Below are 22440 nucleotides of genomic sequence, written 5' to 3' on the forward strand. Positions count from 1 at the left end.
CACATATCTTAATCTTGCGTAGGAGCAGATAAGTTTTGTGAGTAATGTTTTCTTTCTCTTACAGATTCAGAAGATGTTCGTGGCATTGAGGAGAGGACAAAGGTTCCAGTGGCAATCCAGGAGGTAAGGAGTCCAGCAGTCCAGCAAGGTAAGTAATCCAGTCGTGGTTCAGGTAAGTTCCAGACAAACAGTGATCGTTAAGGTGAGGCAGTAACCTGGGTCGAAGAGCAAAAAGCAAACAATTAACAAAGTCTCTAGCTTAGGGTTAGAACCTATGGCTGCGACTCAAACCAGTAAGGTTTGATGATCTGGAACCAGCCGAAGGCTTAAATACTGGATCAGCTCATCAAGGTAACCAGGTGCAGCTGGGAAAGGAAAAGTTAGTAGCGCCGCCCACAGGCGGAGCTAAAACTCCAGATTCTCACACTGACCTTCTGGCTCTGACCCATACCCTGTCTCTGGATTCTCCGACTAGTCTGCTCCCCCACTGTAAAGTCCCGTCCTTTCAGCTCACTTTCTAAAGCGGTCTTACCTGCCTTCACGTACCTGCCGCACGAAGAGCGTGCCTTTCCAGAAGTCAGCTTATCCATTAACTTCCAGTTTACAATAAAGACTTTAAACTTGTTTGGTGTTCGTCTCTCTGAATCCTAAGTAACAAACCGTGCCTTGTCAATTTCACTACAGATGTTTTTCTAGTATAGATCTCATGTTCTCCAAGATTTACAGAGATGCAAATTGTGCACATTTTATTTATTTACTTTACATGTGGCTATTGTTCAACAAAAGAAAAAGAGTATTTTACATTTGTTTAATGTAAGTATAACTTAATCACTGTTTCCCATGAGGCAAGCAAAACAAATTTAAGGCCTAGCATTCCTTTGAAGGAACTGGCTGCCTTTCATGCCAGAGTGTTAAACTAAGATTATCTTATGTTGAGAAATTAAGGAGTTGTTTTTGGTTAAAATCTTGAAAATAAAAAACATTATGTGCGTTATAATGCAGCCATCTTGATTTGGGTTGGCTCTAAAAGTTAATGCTCTTTAGAAGTACAGATAGCTTTTTTTTTTTTTAACTGTCAAAAAAATCCCTCCAATGGTTATTAGAATGATTTGGTACCTGGAAAAACAGAGTAAACTCCAAAACGTTAATGGCAAAATTTTAAACAAAGATCTGTGTGATCTGTTAGCATTCAAAATATTTGTTGGGAATCAGTCTCAGTGACTACCACACCCAATGTTAGGTCCATATCTGTAAGACTGCGTTGTAGCTATTTTTGTGTTCCTTAAGGTCAGTTGGCTGTGGTAGCCATCTTGAATCTGGTTGACTCCAAAAGTTATTTAGTTGTAGCTGTCTAATGCATAATTTCTGCAAGTTTTATTAAAATCAGTCAAATGGTCCATGAGATATTTTGGTAAAAAACACACAAACACACATTCACAGGCAAAACATTATTGTTCTCTTTTGCCTTTCAATTGCAGGCACCCGTCTTTAATCCATTTCTATGTTTAGACACCACAGACTGGTGGCTTCTCTATGTTTTATCCAACCTCTTTCATTGACTTGATATGTTCCAGCCCCAACCCCATCCTGACACACGGCTGTTGTTGTGTTTCAGTGTAATGCCCTCTACTGGGACCAGTCAGAAAAACACATTCTCACATAAACAATAAAACTTGCGGGATACACTGACTCACAAGAGGAAATGTGGTTCATTGGTTCTTCTTTCAGTGACAGTGAGTGTGACTGTAAGCCTGGAAATCCCAACCCATGTTCACAACTGTCAGAACCTTTTGGATGAGATGTGAAATGTCTTCAAAAACAAGAAAAGCAGTTCAGTCCCCTTAAAAAGAAGACTCTTATCATTTTCTCTGTTGCCTCCTTTATCCAGATAAGTCTCAAGCACAGATATGAGATGACTTTACAGTTTAACATCAGTGTATTGGATAGGAGCTTATGTGAAAACTGTATTTTTCTAAGGAGCAATTTGTGTGTAAATGTCTAAAAAATGTTCATCTGTAATCTAAGATAACATTAATAAGAAATTCTAGTTATTTGTTCCATTTAATTCTCATTGTAACATGTTTTGAGTTCTGGAGACAGACTTTAAAGGTATAATTCAAATCACATCATGCCACTTGTTGAAAAAATTTATATAATTTCTTGAGGTCAAGATTACTGGACCAAGAGACCTCTTTGTAATTAAAGTGTTTGTCTTTGCAGCTGATTTTAGGGGTGTGGTTGAGTCGATTATGACTTCACCCATCCAAATCTATGTTCTCAAACACAGAAACAGCTACATTTTCCTAACCTGTATTAATGCTGACATCATTGTGGTTGTTTTGTGTTCCCCCTGCAGATGTCAGTATCATACCGACTGATGAACCAGCAGCTCTTGAGCTCATCTCATCAGTTTATGATCAGCTCCAGTGTTGTTAATAGACCATGTGAGATCTACGGTATCTATCTTTATTAACTTCCACAGTGAATATTATTTGTCTTTATTTGAAATATTGAATTTCTTCCTCTGTGTGAATAAATTATACAAGACTACATTTTTAGTTCTGTAAAAAGGGCTGTCATGGGATCTTATATTACTTGCATGAATTTTACACAGTGCAGCAACAGTTACTTTGGAAACATTTAATTAAAGCCTGCAATTCTTCTGTTGACGGACAGAATGTAATATGATCCAGTGACTTTCATTAAGCACTCTCCACTGTGTATAATTAGAGTATTAAATCACAGAAACACCTTCAGCTTAATCTGGTGTCTGCTGCAGGTAAAGCTTGACCGCTAGTCTCAAGAATAACATAACAATTCCCATTTACTCAGACCCATTGGTCCAGACAGGGGCTGAAGACCACACCTCTGACCCTGCTCCCGACCTCTCGTTTACTCAGCATTCTTGTGCTGCCCTCTGACCCCAGGACGCACAGAATCTCAGCCAAGAGGCTATGACCTGATGGCCTATGAGGCGAACTTTTGAACCTGTTACACCCCTTCAAGTCAAAAAGTGAAACAGTTAGTCCCCTCGGAGTAAACGACCTATCGTCCTCTCATCTGACAAAGGTATGCGGGTCTGTTGACCACGCTCGACCTTTCTGTAACTCCTCCCTTTATTACGCTGTCCTCCCTGCTGCTTTGTCAGTACAGACAAGGAGAGCTGGGAGCAGGAACAAAAGGAACAAAAAAAACAGACAGAAAGCAAAATAAAAGAAAAAGCCTAGCATTCCTTGAAAGTATGCATATCATCTGCTGCCTTTCATGACAGAGTTGTAATTGAAGATGGCCGCCAGAGACACATCTTGCAACACATGTTAATGCTCGAAGTAGGAGGATGGCTTTCAGCTACTACCATGCAGAATTTTAGTTCAGTATTCAGAAAAATTAACTGAGTCACAGCCATTTTTGTGTTTTATGAGTTCACTTAGCTATGGCGGCCATCTTGAATTGGGTCATCTTCAAAATTTAATCAGTTGTAGACGTACAACCAATGATTACATTCTGAAAGTTTCATTCAAATTCTGATGAGCAAACACAAAGACAGAAGCAAAAATACAATTGTTCGGCCTTCCTCTTTGCTGGCGGACAATGAAGAAATAGAAATGCAAAATGAGTGCAGGAGACAGACTCGCTGAAAAAGAGTTTGGCAGTATCTGCAGCATTGACCAAAGAACCTCCTTTAAATGGCTTTACTGCCCTTAATGCCGAACACCCCATCTGATCCCCCTTCTCCTTGGGAGTTGTAGTTCTGATGACTTTTCGGACACCAAACAAATCTCTTACAAAATACAGCACAGATTAAGATAAGCAGAAACTATTTCTCAATCATCCTGTGGCTTTGTGCTTTTTATCACCTGCTGTCAAAAGGTGAATAGCAGAGGGATAATGTTTTTTTGTGTCTGTCTGCTCACAAAATATCTCATGGACTACTGAACAAATTATAATGAAACTAGCGGAAAGTAATTATTGGATATACCTCTAAAACTCAATAACTTTTGAAGTCAACCCAATTCACGATGGCTGCCATAGACAACTGACCTTAAAGACACTAAAATGTCTGTAACCCAGCCAATTTTACAAATATTGACTTAAAATTCAGTGTGGTAGTAGCTGAGACTGAACCCAAACAAATTTTGTGAGAGGTAACAGATTGAATGGGATCTTTGTTTAAAATTTTGCAACTAACTATTGAATCAACTCTGTGTATTAGCAACTTATTTTATGAACAGGGCAAATTTTTATTAGTGTTCTTAAAATAATTATTGAATGTAGTAGCTGAGAGTCCTTTACAAAACAGCTCTTGAGCATGACATCTGGCAGTATTGTTATTTTCAAGGTTTGACCAAAACATCTACAACTCCATAATTTCTCAACATAATATGATGTTGGTTTCAAACTCTGGCATGAAAGTCAGCAGAAAATATGCATTTCTTTAAAGAATAGTAGGCCTTTAATTTCATAAATAGTTTATTTTAAAGTTAAGACAAAGGCCAGCATGTCAGGTGGGAATAAGATAATTGGATTTTCAGTTTGCTGACACCTAAGATCCTACCAGGTAAAGCAGCTTTTCAGCTGAACAACCAGATCCTTTTTTCCCCATTTTGTTCTCATATGACATGAAATCTATTTTCCTGCCAAAGGAATACACCTCGAGCCACCCAGAGTATATTAAGGTCAAGCTGAATGGCTCTTTCACATTGACATGATTTTAAATGTTGCATTCAGGATTTAGGCCCTATGCTTCTAGAGGGAAAAAGAAAACCTCCCACACAAAAAGCCTCTTCCAGAAGCACAGTTTTTGTGTGCACCATTAAAAAAATTGTGCAGCTAAATCTGCCTCAAGGTGAGAATTGTACATCCACATCTGGAAGGTGGCAGATCTTGTTAGCTTGGCACAAAAAGTGGTTGGCATATGGAGGAGTTATGTGCTTATGTGTGTTCATGATGTTGGAAGGGTGGGGTTCACAGCATTTTGGGGGAAAGTTAGATCACTCTGACATTGCCTCAGAGTGGTGGTTGTTCCACAGGGCACTATGGTGACATACTTGATGTCATTCCTATCTCATATGTCACTCTCTGTAAAGGCATGGTTCATTCCCCCAGGGTCACGTTCACTCTTTAACCTTACAGTAATGTAGCAAAGAGGAGAGGGCAGCCAGATCTTGTCTTCAACACTCCAACGCTGCTCTTTACTCCTCTTTTACATAATCTACTGCGTCACCATAGGACACTGAATGAAAATATGGTAAAACTTTAGAGAATTAAAGGCCTAGCCTTCCTTGAAGGAATGCATATTTCCTGTTGTCTTTTATTCTAGAGAAAGACTAAGATTATATTAGGTTGAGAAATGACATAGTTGTAGCTGTTTTAGTCAAGCCTTAAAAATAACAATGTGCGCAATCTTGTGCAATACTTGACACAATCTCACATGATCAGTTAGTGATTAGAGTATGTTTTGTGAATGAGTCTCAGCAACTAATACACTAAATTTGATCAGAAGATGTTTGAAATCGACCAAGTTATAGCTATTTTTGTGGTTGCTAATGTTGATTAGTTACAGTGGCTATCTTGACTTGGGGTGACTCCAAAATGTAATCATTTGTAGATGTATGGCCAATGATGTCTTTGGTGGAGTTTCATAAAAAAATTCCAGTGGTTCATGAGATATTTTGCTAAAAGTCAAATAGAGTTTGTCAATAGTTAATGCCAAACTTTTGACTTACACAAGATACTGTGCATTGTGTAGCACTCAGAGAAATTGATGAGAATTAGTCTCAAATATTATCACACCAATTTTTGCTCAGTATCTATAAATTGACTAAAGTATAGTCATTTATGTGTTTTTAAAGTCACTTGGCTGTGACAGCCACTTTGAATTGAAGGGCTTCAAATCTTTATCATTTTAGAGGTATTTCAAAGGTTATTTTCTAAAAGTATCATTAAAATCAGTTGTTCATGAGATATTTTGTTAACAGACCTAGTTGAATCCAATAAATATTGGGAAATTTTAAAGAATAGTTCTCACATTATCCGTTAATGCTTAAAGTAGAAGTTGGGTATCAGTCTCAGCTACTACTACACTAATTTTTAAAATTGTAAAATTGGTTGAGTTATAGCCATTTTTTTGTTTCCTGATGTTGCTAAGTTGAGGCAACCATCTTGAGTGAGCTTGATTCCAAAAGTTAAATGCTTTAGATGTACATCCATTGATTACTTTCTGTTTTATTCCAGTGGTTCATGAGATATAATATAACAAGACAGACAATTGGCTGATGAGCAGCTGGCTTCTAGAACTGCGCCGCTCAAGATGGCTGCATGTTGGCGTAGCTCTGCTACATTCATTGAGATATTGCTTTTAAAAACTTTCTTCTTCTTTTTTTTATGTTAATCGCGTTTTTTTTAAATGATTATTGCCTCTTTTATTGGATGCTGTATAGCTGGAAGAATTTTTACTAAAACCTTTTTATTTTTGTACATTTTGTTATGATGCGTAACCATAACAACAAGGTGGCTTTTTTCACAATCAGGAGCAGCTGATTAACATCTTTTACTCTTCAGTGTTAAACTTGAAGAACCCTGAAGTCCAGCTATGCCCAGAACCAAGCAGACCACCTGTAAATCCACTGGAGCTAAAGCTCCCAGGAAGCAGCTCGCCACCAAAGCTGCCTGCAAGAGCGCCTCAAACACCAGACAAAGCCTCACCTCTCCAGGCCTGGTACCGTGGCTCTCAGGGAATCCACCCCTACCAGAAGTCCATCAAGCTGCTCATCCGGAAGCTGCCCTTCCAGCACCTGGTCTGGGAGATCGCCCAGGACTTCAAGACCGACCTGCACTTCCAGAGCTCTGCTGTCATGGCTCCGAAGGAGGCCAGCAAGGCTTACCTGGTTACCTGGCTCTTTGAGGACAGCAGGACCGAGGACACACTGGGACAAACCGCTACAAGAGGTCCTTGCTGCCCACAGCCATCAGCATCTATAACAACTCTTTAACAAAACCAAGACAATGAGCTACAACAACATTTAATTTCCCTTTGGGATTAATAAAGTATTTTTGAATTGAATTGAATTGACAAACGAACACACACACACACACATAGATACGTTATCACCCTTTTGTTTTTAAGCTTACGTGACAGAAGCTGTTTGCTTGTCAGGCTTATCATTGGCCTCAAAATGACCTTTGGTCTAGTGTGACCCAGGTGCCACAGAGTGTCCTGTCAATAACAGCAGTGTGTTGACAGGTGGCCTAATTACACTGAGTGTCTGTCGGAGCCATAAACTTAGTTATGACTAGAGGATGACAAAACACCATAAAGTGGGTGTTTAGTTACTGTTAAACTACAGCTGTAGTTTCTGATATTCATTAGACAAAAGCTGTGAAAATGTACCAACATCATAACGATACATCATATTGTTTGTAAAAATTAACCACTAACTTGGGAATTTGAGTAGGAAAATAAAGAGTTCCACATTTAACACACACAATTACAAATAAACCCACAAGTTTATATTCTTATTAGAACATTCCATTCATTTCTGTAGCCTAACCCTGACCCTAACTCTAAACCTAAACTTAATTCTCACCTAAGTCCTAAACTTAACCGCTAACCCAAAAATTGATGTTAAACTGTCAAAGTTGCAAAAAGTTGCGATTTTGCGGGGTTTGCTTGATTTTGCGTTAATAGTTGCGATCGCAACATCGCAAAATCCTGGAGGGTCTGATATTTAGAGCACTTCATGCTTTGCTCAAGCTTTATAGAGATGCTGATTTCATTTTTCAGCAGGACTTTTCACATGCTCACACTGCCAAAAGTACCTATATGTGCTTTAATGACCCCATGGTATCACTGTGCAGAAAACTGGTCTGACCTAAACCTCACAGATTTTCTATGGGGTTTAGTTAAGAGGAAGATGAGAGACACCAGACCCAACAATGCAGACGAGCTGAAGGTCACTATCAAATCAATCTGGGCCTCCAGGACACCTCAGCATGTTCACAGGCTGTTTCCATCATCATCCATTCCACACTGCATTGATGCAGGAATTCCTGCAAAAGGAGCCCAGACCGCATACTGATCTCATATACAAATTACAAGAAATAAACACTTGAAATATATCACTCTGTGTGGAATGAATCTATTTATAAATATAACTTTTTGTATTAAATTACTGAAATAAATGAACTTTTCAATGATATTCTATATTTATTGAGATGTACCTGTGTGTTCCTTCTGAATACCATATGCAGCCGTTTAATTTTACTTGGACTGGAACATCAAATACAAACTTAGCTTAGTTAAATTTGGCATGCATCATTGTAAATGGGTCATAGCCCACGCAGCACAAAGTTCATATCTCAATCTGGTCTGCACCAGACTGGTTGACCCTGAGCTGCCCTTTCTCATTCTACCAGAGATTTTGAGAAATGTTTACTCAAGAAGTTCATGACCCTGCAGTAGTTGTAGTTTACAGGGAATCTGTGGTAAATACATTTCCTGATGATGACTTTTTCACATGAAAGAGTTAGAAAATTGAGAGCAAATGGTGCTTTATTACATGCTGTCTTTCGGAGAAAATAAAGGACAGACAGGTCAAGAGCAAACTTAAACACCTCTGAAATATATATATATATATATATATATATTCCTATTGGATGGTCCATCCAATTGAAAGTTTCAGATTTATAATAACCAATGTGAAAACAGTCCTGAGTAGATAATGGACATGAGAAGACACCAACAGACAGCTTGTTTCCCCAGCCACTTTGTAAAACATTTACCCTTGTACTTAATAGACACAGCAAATATCATCCATGCCTTTTCTGTTGCAGCTGAGGCCCCTTCAGCTGACAGCCTGCCTCATGAATATAACATCAGCTCTGTTTACATGTTTGCACATGAACTTCCGTAAAGAGGCTTTATAAAATAAAGGCCTTGGATACTTTGAAAAAATGGATATTGCAGCCTTTCTTGGCCAGGTGTTAAATTAATTTTATCTTGTGATGAGAAATGCCAGAGCTGTAGTTGTTTTAGTCAAACCTTCTAAAGTAAAACAAATCACACAATGTGTAGCACTCAGAGTATATGTGGGGATAAACAAATTCACAGCTACTATCACATTAAATTTAAGCTCAATAACTGTTACATTGGGTTGATTGAGGTTTAGCCATTTGTGTGTTTCCTAAGGTTAGCTGGCTGTGGTGGCAATCATGAATTGGGTTGATGCCAAAAGTCAATTAGCTGTAGATGAAAATCCAATGAATATGTTCTGCAAGTTCTATTAAATTATGTCAAGTGGGTCATGAGATTTCTTTTGGCAAAAATAGTTAGCAAAGTTTTAAATAAAGATTTCACATGGTCAGTTTGTGCTCAGAGTATGTGTTTGGTATGACTCTCAGTTACTGCTGGATCAAATTTTAATATTGACTGTGTTCTAGCCATTTTTTTGTTGGTTAATGTTGATTAAGTGTGGTAGCCATGTTGAAAGGGGTTAACGCCAAAAGTTAATCAGTTAGAGGTACATCCAGTGATTACCTTTCCCTAAAATTCATTCAGTGGTTCATGAAATGTTTTGTTAAATGCTACAGACAAACACACAAACACATATGGGCAAAAGATTGGGTGATAATCATATGAACTTTGACAGGAAGACGTTTCACCTAACTCGTAAAACATGAACGCGATTGAGAGTAGTTTATGAATTCTCACACCAGAGTAAACTAATCAATAGCAGGTTCAGCCTATTAATTTTTTTTAATGGATACATGGATTGTTTATATTTTTCATCAATAACAAACTGCTCTGAATCACAAACTGATCTCACGCTGTCGGTGCAAGTTTACATCACGTTTGAAGTAAAACTTCCTGTTTCTGCTCTTGTTCTCTGTGGAGATGTCCTCCTCTCCATTTGCCTCTCTTTTAAAATTAAAAATAGTTAGGACTGCTCATAGCAAAAGGTCCTGTTTTTTAACCTGAAGCCAGTCCGGTCGGAGTGGTGCTTCTCTTTTAAGTGGTCTAAACCAAGTTCTGATAGTAATTCCCACATCGGAGCTTATAGATCCAAATCTGAAGGTTTTTATCTTTCGGGAAGCCATAATAAATGAAACTAGTGGTATTTTCTGGCCAGTTCAAACAGTTAATTCCAAAGAACTGAACTATGTTGTACCGGTATTCATCCACTGATGAATGGCTGAACGCTGTGAATCTCAGCAGCTCTGTGAATGTCACACCTCAGGGGGGTCATGGAAAAAGTCGAAAACACCAGTGGTTTCTTCAATGTTCGGTCTTAAAAAAAAAAAAAAAAGTATAATTTATCTATTTATTTTTTAATTTTACAATAAGCATATTTTATGATTTTCTTTCAACTGATGTTGGCTTCAAAACACTTCAGTTCAGCTTCAGTTTTACTGTTACATGTCTTACTACTAAAATGTCATTTTCTGCATAAATGCAGTATAAATACTGTTTTGAATGACTTCTAAAAACTTGCTAACTTGCTGAAGAAATTAAAACTGGGTTGTTAAAGCTAAAACAGGCAGAACAGAGGCTAAAATGTACAGAGCATGGACTAAAGGCTTAACAGTGTAAAACAGAAACTAAGACCTAAAAGCACCAGAACAGTAACTAACAGCAAAATAGATGCAAAATCTTAATCAACAAAACAAATGTTAAAATTAGTAAAACATTAGGTAAAAGTTGCTAAACAGACACTGAAATAAAAAAACAAGATGCTGGATTTAAATGCATTTTGTCAAGAATATTGGTTTAAATAAATTTAAATACTGTGAAAAGTATAAACATTACAAAAGCCAAGTTACAGCACCCATCTCCTGAATGAGCTAAATGTTTTCATACATGAATGGTTGAAACAGCGTAATATGGAAGTAGTTTGATTGCAAAAAATGTATAGAAGAAACTATGAGCAGGAAAACAACACAAAACATTAGAAGAATGTCTTAACTGTGCTGCTGAGGAGAGGGGGGAGAAACAGGAGGCATGATCAGTTAGTGTGTGAGGAAAAGGAGGTGTGAAGGAGGGTGGGTTAGCACAGTTGCAGGCCAACAGATGATCCTGTCCCAGGAAGCAGAAATCAGCCAGGTCAGGGCAAGGGGGGTGGGGGCGCAAAAGGCCATGACCCTTCAGAGTTAAGGGAAAGACTTCACAAAGAGGTACATCTTCAAAAGCTCTGGCCCCAGTGGGACAACCGGCACAAGGTTGGGAAAATAAACCATTCTGACCTCTTTTCACAGTGCAGGAGTTTCCCCAGGTGTTTGTTCTAAACCTTGTTACGGTTTTCTGACGCAAGACTCATCTGTTCAGCTCCCATCCACCCTCTGCAGCAGTATTACAGTACAGTACAAAGAGATCCTTATCGCCAAACGTTGAAGGCAAAAGGGCGATAATGTTTTTGCCTGTGTCTGTTTGTTTATCTGTGGCGTTAGCAAAATACAATAACTCATGAACCACAAAACAAATTCAAATGAAACCATCAGAAGATGATTCTTGGATGTACATTTACAACTGATTAATTTTTGGAATCAACCCAATTTAAGTTGGCTGCCACAACTAAACAACCTTAAAAAACACAAGAATGGCTATGCCCTGAGTCAGTTTTAAAGAGATTTTAATAAATTTGATGTGGTAGTAGCAGAGTCAAACACAACACATTTGCTATACTAATACATCCTGCTAGATCTCACAATATTGAGTGATATCACTTATAACATCATTGACAAAGTTTGACCAAAATGGCTACAACTCCATCCATTATCAGCATAAGAAGATCTTAGTTTAAAACTCTGACATAAAAGCGGTGGGTAATAGGCATTCCTTGTATGAATGCTGGGCCTTTAATTATTATTGTCAGGAGGAAAGTGTGGCAGTTCCTCCTATTTCTCCCCCCTCTCCTCATCACGTATTCTGATTTTATTACACTCCAAATGGGGTCACTAAACGTATAAAATGCTAATTATATGATGTGACTTTCAGCGTGTGTGAGTTTGCATAGCATCTGAGGTCAAATCATGTGTTCAGAGTCCAAACACCAGAAAAGAGCAATCAAACATCTGTGACTTTGTTTTTCACAACAATAACCATGGCAACATATAAGAGACAGTATATGGCCTACATGTTAATAAATAAAGCACCTATACTGAGAGAATCTCTTAAAAAGTTAACCCAACAGATATATTTAAGAGTAGTCAGTGGTTCATACATTCCCATGTAGATAAACCCTTGGCTGAGCATGTTAAGTGCCACTATTAGGCTGTTTGTCAGAGAATTAGTATCTGTAATGCCAGGAAATTGTTTTTAGACCTGTCATAATTATCAAAGGTCTGCTGAGGGACTTCCAAAGTCCTTGGCTTACATTGGAGTCAATGGTGGCCTGGTGTGCAGCACTTCCATCCTTTTTTTGTCTCCCGTTGAGGTCAGGAAATCAAAGAGAGAAGGCACAGACAAACAACCGATTGTCAAGTTTCACACCTTGACCTCTGCTTAAACTCGTGCCTTTCTCCTTAATGTTTGCCGTCGCTTCAGCAATCGGAGGAAATCAAGAGGTTACTGGCGGTTCAGCTGTGATAAGAATCTCGGAATGGAGAAGTTCACAGAGGGGGAAAGGTTACTGAGAGTTTAAAGAGAGTGCAGTCAGTCATGGGGAGGATTAAATAAAAAGGGAAGTCAGCGCTGAGGAACTGTGCTGCAGTTTCAAAAGTGCACAGCAGACAAAAAGCCGTCTGTTCACTCTCTGGACTTCACGTTCAAGCCAAGGTAAAGGAAGCTAAGCTTGAACTTATTTTCACCTCTGGGATGTCTCATACTGACGGTTGTTTATCTAAAAATTATTACTACTTGGACAAGTATCAGACTAAATGGTTTTGTATTTTCTGCTCAGTTACATCTGTAATGGGTTCTAAACAATTGACAGTCATGGGAAAAAGAAAGTTAATCCTCTTTCAGTTCTAGGGTTTTATTATCAGGACAAAAGTAATCTGGTCTTTACCAGATTATAAAATTACTCAAATCTAACCTCAAGTGAACAAAACACACAACAGATTCCAACACAATTATTTTTTAAACAAAAACAAAGCCAAAATGTTCAACCTGGAGTGAAAACCTGGTTCCAGTCTTGCCGTTTCCACAGGACTTCAGGGGTTCAGTATCAGCCAGCTGATCAAATGTATTGATTAACTGATCAGAAACAGTGGGACCTCCTCTCGAAAAACAGAAGGTTTTCGCCACTCTGGAGAATACAGGTACGTTAACACAAGACCAAGGTGGAAAGACATCAGCAAATTCATCAATTTGAGAAGGGTCAAAGGTCATTTTCAAAACTATCTGGAGTTCATTGTTCCACAGAGTGAAAAATTATTCACAAGTAGGAGTCATTTAAGACAGCTGCCAGTCTTTCCAGGAGTGAACATTCCAGCAAATTCACCCTAAGGTTAGACCTTGTAATGCTCAGAGAAATGAGGCCTCAGTTAGCAGTTTAAAGGTCAAAGGTCATGAATGGATAGGTAGAAAAACAATGAACAAGTATGACTTCTTTGAAAAGATTGTAGGAGAAAGACTCTTCTCTCTAAAAACATGCCAGCATGACTTGGCTTTGTAAGCACTTAGTGGAGGACTGATGGTTTGGGCTCCTTGCCGTCATTGAGTCGACCGTGAGCTCCTGTGTAGAACAAAGAATTATAGTCAAATGTGAGGCCATCTGTCTGACAGCTGAAGCATGGACCAAACTGGGTCATGATGTAACATGACAATGATCCCAAACACTGCAGCTAATCTACAACAGAACGGCTCAAAACAAAAAATTCAAGTTGTTGTGATGGTCAAAGACCAGAACCTTAACCTGATTGAAATCTTGTGTTGGGACCTTCAAAGAGCTGAAGTAACAATGGAAAGAAGACTGGGCCATAACCATGTGAGAGTCTGATAAAGTCCTACAAAAAAACAATACTGAAAGTTATTGCTGCTACAGGTTTTACAAGCAACTGGATCAGGAGCTGAACGTGTCTTTTTTGTAAACCTGAGGTTAGATTTGAAAAATGTTAGAACCTGGTAAAAATCAGATCAGCGTTATCATGTCCTGATCTGTCAATCCCAAGAACTGAAAGAGGCTTTCTTTTTCCCATGACTGTATGTTTCTTTGGTGTGAGAGACATCCTTGGATTTTCAAAGTACATCTGGTGACCTTCATGGGTCCTCCCACCTCTCTGTGTTTTTCCTGCCTTTGTTAGGACTCATCACTGTGGTGAACTGCAGCCAAAACAGAAGCAGAAGTTTTGGGGCAACTGCAGGACATCTCTCACTTTAACAGACCAGTCTTTGATTACAGAAAGTGCAGTTTGGCTTTGATGTCATTTAAAAATACTATTATTTTTAATATGATAGCAGAGTCTGATGCTGAGGCACAGAGAAGGCTCAATTTATCTAATAGCTGCTGTGGTTTATTATAACTTTCTGTAAAAGTGGCCACAGTCATGAACAAGCAATATCTAAGGACCTCTATATACCATGACAAAAAATATGGAATCACAATTGTTGAAGGCTATTTATCCTAGTTTATTTTATGTAAAACAGCAATGACACAAAACCTTTGTTGTTGTTGTTGCCTGGCATTAACCTCCACTCATCGTGAGCATAAATAACAACAATTTTGAGCTTTTAAGGATTTATTTGAACCTTGTTTTCCCAGGGTGGAATGATTATATAACACACAACTTAAACCATACAAATTATTTTTACTTAAAAAACGGGATCCACAAGTTTGAATTATTTGTGGATTTTATCCAGTACCACACAAGGTCAAAACTATACAAATTTGAATATATCCAAACATTTATCTAAATCTGTTAAGTGATGCTGAAGGTTTTAGGTCTTCACTTGACCAGACCGAAGCCTATTAACTCCTTGCTAGTGATCATGACTGACTGCAGCTGGTGGCTTTTCTTTGTCAGCACAGAAATGATTTAACAGCAATTGTTATTGAACAATACTCAGCAAAATAGGAAACTCCAAGTACTCTTTAAAGACCTAAAAAGGAGAAGTGCAGATTTACATGTTGTAAAAAATGTCCTGGTAGCCAAAGTCTGGAGAAGGGCCCAAACTGACCCATTCAGATAAAACTGATTAGGAATTTTCAGGATCAACCCAAGAACCATCACGACTCAAGCCTGCCATGAACTGGAAACTGCTGCAACACCAGTGTCTCTGTCCACAGTGAAGCCAGCTTCATATCTTTACTTCAAATCAACAGCTAGACGGTTGAAATTTGGATTTAACTAGGTGTTCCAACCAGACAATGATCCCAAACACAGATCAAAACTGGTTTCTGATTGGATAAATCAGGCTAACATTAGGCTTCTGGGATGAAAAGCCCCATATTCAACCTGATTGAAAATTTGTGGACTATGAATAAAAGCTGGGTCCATGCAATAAAACCAACAAATATAAATAAACTCTTCCAAGTCTGCCCAGAAGAGTGGTCAAATATCAAACAGAAACTTGTTGATGGATACTAATACATGCTAATACATTACTACTGGATGGATACTAATACACTGAAATTTGTGCACCGAACTCTTATTGAAGTTGTATGATGTATAATCATTCCACCCTGGCAAAAGAATGGTTGAAATAAATCTATAAAAGCTAAAAAACATGGCCATGATGATTGGATAGAATTTTCTCACAGCAACTGCTTAAGAAAAAAATAAACAACTAAATATAAACTGTTGTAAAAATTGACTTTAAAAAAAATTTTTTATATATATATGCATGTCATTTCAATTTTTTCAAACAAACAACTACACAAGTCAAAAATGCAAATGAATCCGCAGTTGAGTCTTTACAGACATCAATGAACCGCTGCAGCTAGTTAGTCCATCCTGCAAAGAACATCTGTCTCTCAAAAAAGTGGATCCTGCTGTTTGATTCATTTTGTTTCAGTTGTTTGATTCTTCAAAATAAAACATTGCATTTTTTTTTTACAGGGGTTTGTACTGATTGGGAAATAAAAAGCTCAAATCGCATCATGTACATCTAACTCACTTGTACATAAAAACAAACAAAACAAATAAAATATTAATCCAAAACTGACTGAAAGATGGCAAAGTGGAAAAACAGGAACACATTCATACTACTAGGTCATGCATTTTAGTACTTTATTTTTAAGATATCAGTGCAAATGAACACCAAAAATGAAAACATAAAAAATGAAATATTTCAGATCTTAACATGAAAAAACTATATATATATATATATATATATATATATATTGCTGCTACAAATGTATTTCTCACAATGCAGATCTATGATTGTACGTCAATCCCCGACTAGAGCCCCATACTTGTTCACAGAGCTTCGTTAACCAGTAACAGAAAAGAGAAATCTGAAAAATATTCAATGCACATTTATTTTTCACACATTGGTTTTCGTCAACTTGCTCAACAGTCTGATGTTATTTAGAGGCTGCTCAATATTCTAAGATAGCCTCTTGTTCTGTGATTAAAAACAACAACCAAAAAAAAAAAAAAAAAAAAAAACTATTTTAAGACTTGACATTTTCCCCAATCATCAGTAGGGATACATAGGTAGTTCCCATGCGTCTGCATGCAACGGGCAGCAGTGAGGAGAGTCGGACATTATTTCACAACACAGCGCAGGATAGATTATCATTTACCACGTAGAGACACATGCAAAGAACAAACCAACCAAAAAAGATGGGCATAGTATTCTCTGCCTTTGTATGTACACTTGTACGCATATAATTCATATTTACATATCAGGCCATTAAAAACTAGGGTATTATCTTTTTTAAACATTACAAAATAGTCATCTTTCATACTGAAAGTACTATATACACATATTTTTAATTGTTGTGAAAATGTATTAATAATTGTAGAGACGTTAGATAAATGTAATAAAAAGATCACAAGACTAAATGGATAAAGCAGTGTGAAATCAAGCAGAAAGAATACAGTACGATAAAAAATAAAGAGCTAGATACCAGATGACCCTCAAGACAAAAATGTCTCCGTGATTAGTCGGTGGGCAGGTACACATATCCAGCTGCTTTGAAAACAATGAAGTACTTGTGGTCTTCTGTTTATCATCATGCATTTCTTTTGACATTTTATGAGTAAGAGATTGCCACAAAAAGAAAATGTATCCATATAGCACAACAATTAAAGAAAAGAAATACAAACTGTCATTCTATTCAGATAACAATACTGACTTTTTTCCATGACATGCCATTAAATTGTTATAGGAAAAAAATGAAGACACCAGGGGCTCAGTTTTGATAGTGCAAACTCCAGGTGGTCCTTTTTCAATTTTTTTAATTTTCACAACAAAGAAAGCTCCATGTGCATCACACCGAGTTCTTGTTTGCACAAAGAAAAGGTGGTTTTTTTTTGCTTGGATGGCAAGATAGGTTGCTCAGACAATGCAGCCTTTTAACTGTTGCTCTAGAAACCCGTTTTACACGCAGTAGCTCAACTGTTAAGAGCCACACACTTTCTGCTCAAAACTGCACAATCTGCAAACACATTACCCTGAATTTGCACTATCAAATGTCGCCTTAAAGGTTCAGTACAAACAAAACAAAACATAGTGAACGACTCTCCACTGATAGATTATTTCCCCACAGCCATAAGGCTTGAGGAAAAGCAAGACAAAGAAATAGTCAAGCAGAATCCTCACTGAAGATACTGCAGTGTGAATTTTTGTTTTCAAGGTCCTCCTAAACATGAATCTATTATGTGCATTGTTGTAATAGACCACAGTGACTGCCCGGGAACAGCTTTATTTGGAATCCTATCTAAAATTAATGGAACTCTGTTGATGTGAAAATGTTCTGATGGAGAAAATAAAAAATGTCTACTGAACTGAGCACTAACATTTTTTGAGTCATCAATAATAAATGTTGCTTGAAATGTTCTCTCTAAATGTTTTATGAGAGGCAACAAAGAGGACACGGGGAAAAGTGATATGTGTACAATTCACAAAATAAACTAAGAGTAAAAACAAGATGAGAACCGTGTAGGAGAACTTCTAATTATAGAAGTGAACTTAGATAATTACAGATGGAAGGGGCTGCACTTGTGAAAGTTTTGTAGTTTTAGTTGTATCTAAAACAGATCACATTTGTACCATTTCATGACCTCACTTTCTAAAACACATTGTTTTATATATATATATATATAAAAGAAAGAAAAAATACACTCATTTTTTCATCAATCCAATTTGGCAAGTCATCCCAAAAAGGAAAAACAAAGTATAATTGATCCTGCTTTGTATTTTTCTTCATCTGGTAGGTCTTTTTTTTTTTACTGTGATGACTGGCTCAGGCCCTGACTCTCATGGCTGTGCTTGTCATTATGTTGTGGTGATTGAGGGGTGGAGCTCAGGCTGCATTCATAGCCGTGCATGTCACTGATCTCCTCCTCTTTAACTCTGACTAGAGGCAGGGCTCCTTCCGTCTGACTGCGTGCCTCTTTCCTCAGGTGGATGCTCCCCTTCTGCAACATGTAATACAGGATGGGGTTGGACCGTGAGAGTCGCGGGGAGTCCGGGTTTGACTCACAACCTTCCTCCTCGCCTTCGTTCTCCTGACTACTCCACTGGACAGGGCTCTGAGGCTCCTGTTTGACAAGAGTAGGGGGCTCCCGTTTTTGAGCGACAGGCCATGGAGCTGGCTGTCGGATCCAGGGGGTGCGGATGGGACTGTTGCCTGAGGAATGGGACGGCAATGGTCTTAGGTGATTTGGAAGCCCTGAGTTGAAGGAGCCATGGGGGGGCCAGTTGGGCAGATGGAGAAAATTGTGATTATGAGCAGGCTGATTGAGAATGTTCCCGTTGGCTTTGCTGTTGGCCTGCAGGACTGTGGGACTAGGCGCCCCCCGTTGCTGCTGGGAGAGCTCTTTCAGACAGTTGTCAGAAAGCAGCAGCTGCTTCAGCACATTGAAGCCACGACTCTCTCTGGTGAGGGTTTCACTTGGTGGAACCTCATCTTCCTTCAGACCCCTCTGGTGCTCAAGTTCCACCTGAACAGTAGGAGATGCAGGCATGTTTGTGTTACCACTGTCCACTGCTTTTGGAGAGCCAACATTATTTAAAACATCTGTTTGCTCAGGGCAGATGCATCTCCTCTTAGGGCTGGGGCTTGGATAATCCCTCTGCTCCTCTTTAACCTGTACGAACTGTGACTCAGCCTGCACAGCAGTGCTGGTATAATAGGTAGCAGTCTGTTGTTTGAGAAGCTGGCTGAGGAGGCCATATTTAGCTACGACCTCTGCTGGTCGTGGTTCTGTTTTGAAGTCCTGATGAGAGTCGGAGAGTTGGCTTTTCTTCTCACAGACACTCAGTTTCTTTCTGCTGCTCAGATCTTCAGATTTGATAGATGATGGTCCCACCTCTTCCAAGATCTCTGATTTTACCTTTACATCTAAAAGAGGCCCATTAGAGCTGTCACAGAGGACAGAGGTGGAAGGGCTTTTCTCATAGCACCCCACAGCTACCTCTGTATTCCTCCTGTCACTCCCAATAGGCCTATCTTTGCGGCTGGATGAAGTGCCAGCAGACCCAGTTCCTAGAAGGAGCTGGAGCACAGTGCGCCTTTCTAGAAGGTTCTCGATCTGTGAGGAAGGAGGAGAAGCTTCCTTGTGACTGAAAGGAGTGCCACTGCCGGAGGCTCCATCTGACAGTGGAGTAGTGGTGGTCCTGGGCAGTGGAGCATTGAGCCTTTCCAACAGAGCAAGGGGTCTGTTGGCATCAAGCTCCTGACCCAACCCTTTGCCAGAAGAAATGGGTGGGGAGGAGGAAGAGGTTGTGCCACACTGAGCCAGATTCTGTAACAGTTTACTAGCACTGAAGGCTGGCTCTGAAGCCTTCTCAGCAGGGAAGGTTTTAGACTTACACAAATCAAGTGGGCTGGACTGGACATGGGGAGAGGGGTACGAATATGGAGAGAGTGCACCACTTGGGTCTCGGCTAAGAGAATAGAGGGACTGGGGTGGGCCTACAGGTCTTTCTATGGGGCTTCTTGTTCTGCTCTCTTCCCAAGGCAGCAGCCCCTTCTGTTGGCCCCGGGACATGGTGGCCATAGTTATATCAAGTGGCAAATCCTGTTTACCACTGCTTTTATTAGCCATCTCATTATTTTTGCGTTCAAGAAGAAGCTGCATGAGAGTGACCTTAGGTTGAGATTTAAGGTCTGGACTCATTTCTGGGTCCTTGTTGATGGAGACATTTGATCTTGATGGCTCTGGCTTCCACTTGTTTAGTAAAGACTGTGTAAGCTTGTCCAGGGAGGAGGTAGAAAAGGAAGAGGATGATGATGATGAAAAAGTAGCAGTGGAAGCAGAGGACACAGTCAAAGAGGAAGGTGAAAGAGATGTGGTGGAGGACTGAGTAGTGGCTTGAAGAGAGAATCCTGGGGTGGAGGAAAATGCTGTCATAGAAGAAGAGAGTGTGGAGGTGGAAGACAAGGTAGAAGGAGGTGGATTTTTGGGCCTTGTATCTTGTACACTGCCACGACCTCTCATGGAGAGATCAATCGGGGAACAGCTGGAATAGGAACTTTCAGCATCACTGTTGTCCTTGGTAATGCTTCTTTCATGAGTGGAGCACTCGCTGTCTGATGTGACAGAAGAGGAGCCACTTTGAGGCAGAAGGTCACTGATATCCTCCAGGTGGCCATTCTTGGTCAGCTGCTTCTGGTTGTTGTGGTTGTTCAGCAGAAGGAGCAACAAGCTGCTGCACGTTTGTGGTGGGCGAGTTGGACGCGTGTCAAAGCCTCGCTTCTCTCTGGGAGGCTGGCTTGGAGCGTTGGGGGGAGTAGGTGGGGAACTTTGGTTGTGGCTTTGCAGCAGAGAGGGGCTCTGTGGACTGGACACGGCTGTTCGAGGGAGTGTTGTTGTTACTGTGGTTGTTGTTGTCATTCCATTTTGAGTAGTTAGGGAGCTCAGTGTGTCTGGAGTCCCCCCCACACTTGGTGGCCTTTTGTCCTGGCCATGTTGCTGGTTTGCCATGGCAGCTAGTCTCTCGCTGGCAGATCTTCCTGAGAGCTGGGCTTTGAGGGCGTGCTCTCTGGAGTACTGTTGGAGGTGGGCTTCGCTGGACAGCAGCAGAGCAAGCTGACTGCAGGCCACGCTGGGCTTCGGGGAGGGTGCTGGGCTAGAACGAATTTTCACCATGTTTGCCACTGCCTTCAAACGTTCGGCACAGGACACCGATTCAGCTGTTGTGGAAGCAGCAGGAGGTGTGGCACTGTGTGCTGAACGAGGGGACTCTGGGGGTCTGTCCTGACTGTGTCCCCGGCGACTATAAGGGGTGTTATTGTGATTCTGGAGTTTGCTCTTCCTCATTAGGCCTTTCAAGTGGCTTGAGGCTGTCCCATAAACAGGTAGAGGCTCTCTGTCTGCTGCTGGAGCCTTGGATGGAGAGGGACACTCACTGGTGGGTTTGTTTGAGTGCTGAGACATTGCCACACTCTGAAGTCGTGAGCTGAATGACTGAAGCAGAGAAGCCAACAGGGTGCTCTCGCCTGCATGAGGAGATTCCTCTAGAGTTCCATTTTGCAGGCCTCCCACTTGACCATTTAGTTCCACTGAGGGTGAACTCATCCGCTGGTTCCCTGGATCATTCCAGGCTTCAGAGCGCAGCAAGCGAGCTTTCTTCAGGTGCTGCGAGGATCCTAGTGTGGGCCCATTGGTTCCAGCCTTAGGTGCTTCTCGGCCATGGTTTGTTAGTGGGAAGGAACTGCCCACTTTGTTGCCCTGCTCATGATTGCTGTGGACAGCCTCAGACCTCCCGCCTGCCGTGGCCCCAGGCCCGGCCACCACTGGATGCATCAGTAAACCTTCCAGATAAGTTAAAACAGCTGAATCCTTGTGTGTCTCAGGGCCAGGCTCCTCCCCATGAGTCATGTTCAATACTCAGATCCCCTCGTAAAGCTTAGCAATGCTACTGGAAAATAAAAGTCAAAGTCATCTAGGTCATCTGGTCTTAGTGGCATATACTTGTTAAATACCAAAAAGAGGGTTTCAGCAGGTGAGTATATTGGAGAGAGGAGGATAAACAACTGGATTTATTCCTTTTCAGTAGTGGCCACAATCAGCAATTTGGTGAAAAAAATACCATGACTGGAGGCAATGTGGGGCAGGACGGCCTCCAAGGCATTGTTGTGTGCCTTGAAATGCTGTAGGATCCCAGAAGGCCTCGACTCAGCTTCGTATGAGTAGCAAGTTGGGAGTCAGCAGGATTTCACCACCAGGATGTTGACACATTCTGTGGTTGTGGATATTTGGGGTGTCAGTCCTACGGCTCGGCTGTTGTTCTGTCAGTGGAGCCTTTCTTCTTTGGAGGTGGTGCGGGTACCTATGAAAGTGAGCGAAAGAGAAAAGAAGGAAAGAGATGTTTTTTTTTTTTTTTTTTTT

General features: G+C 40.1%; 1 protein-coding gene across 3 annotated transcripts in view; it reads right to left on the bottom strand.

Moving 5' to 3' along the window:
• Positions 1-14927: 14927 nt before the first annotated feature.
• Positions 14928-22440, bottom strand: part of nrip1b (nuclear receptor interacting protein 1b) — a 69444-nt gene continuing 61931 nt past the window's right edge. For all 3 annotated transcript variants that reach the window (XM_037979202.1, XM_037979203.1, XM_017439043.3), the window contains one exon: positions 14928-22381. In XM_037979202.1, the coding sequence (XP_037835130.1) occupies positions 18331-21930 (3600 nt within the window). In that variant the 5' untranslated portion in view covers positions 21931-22381 and the 3' untranslated portion in view covers positions 14928-18330. The remainder of the gene's footprint in view (positions 22382-22440) is intronic.

The sequence above is a fragment of the Kryptolebias marmoratus genome, linkage group LG13, assembly GCF_001649575.2.
Source record: "Kryptolebias marmoratus isolate JLee-2015 linkage group LG13, ASM164957v2, whole genome shotgun sequence".
Classification (NCBI taxonomy): Eukaryota; Metazoa; Chordata; class Actinopteri; order Cyprinodontiformes; family Rivulidae; genus Kryptolebias; species Kryptolebias marmoratus.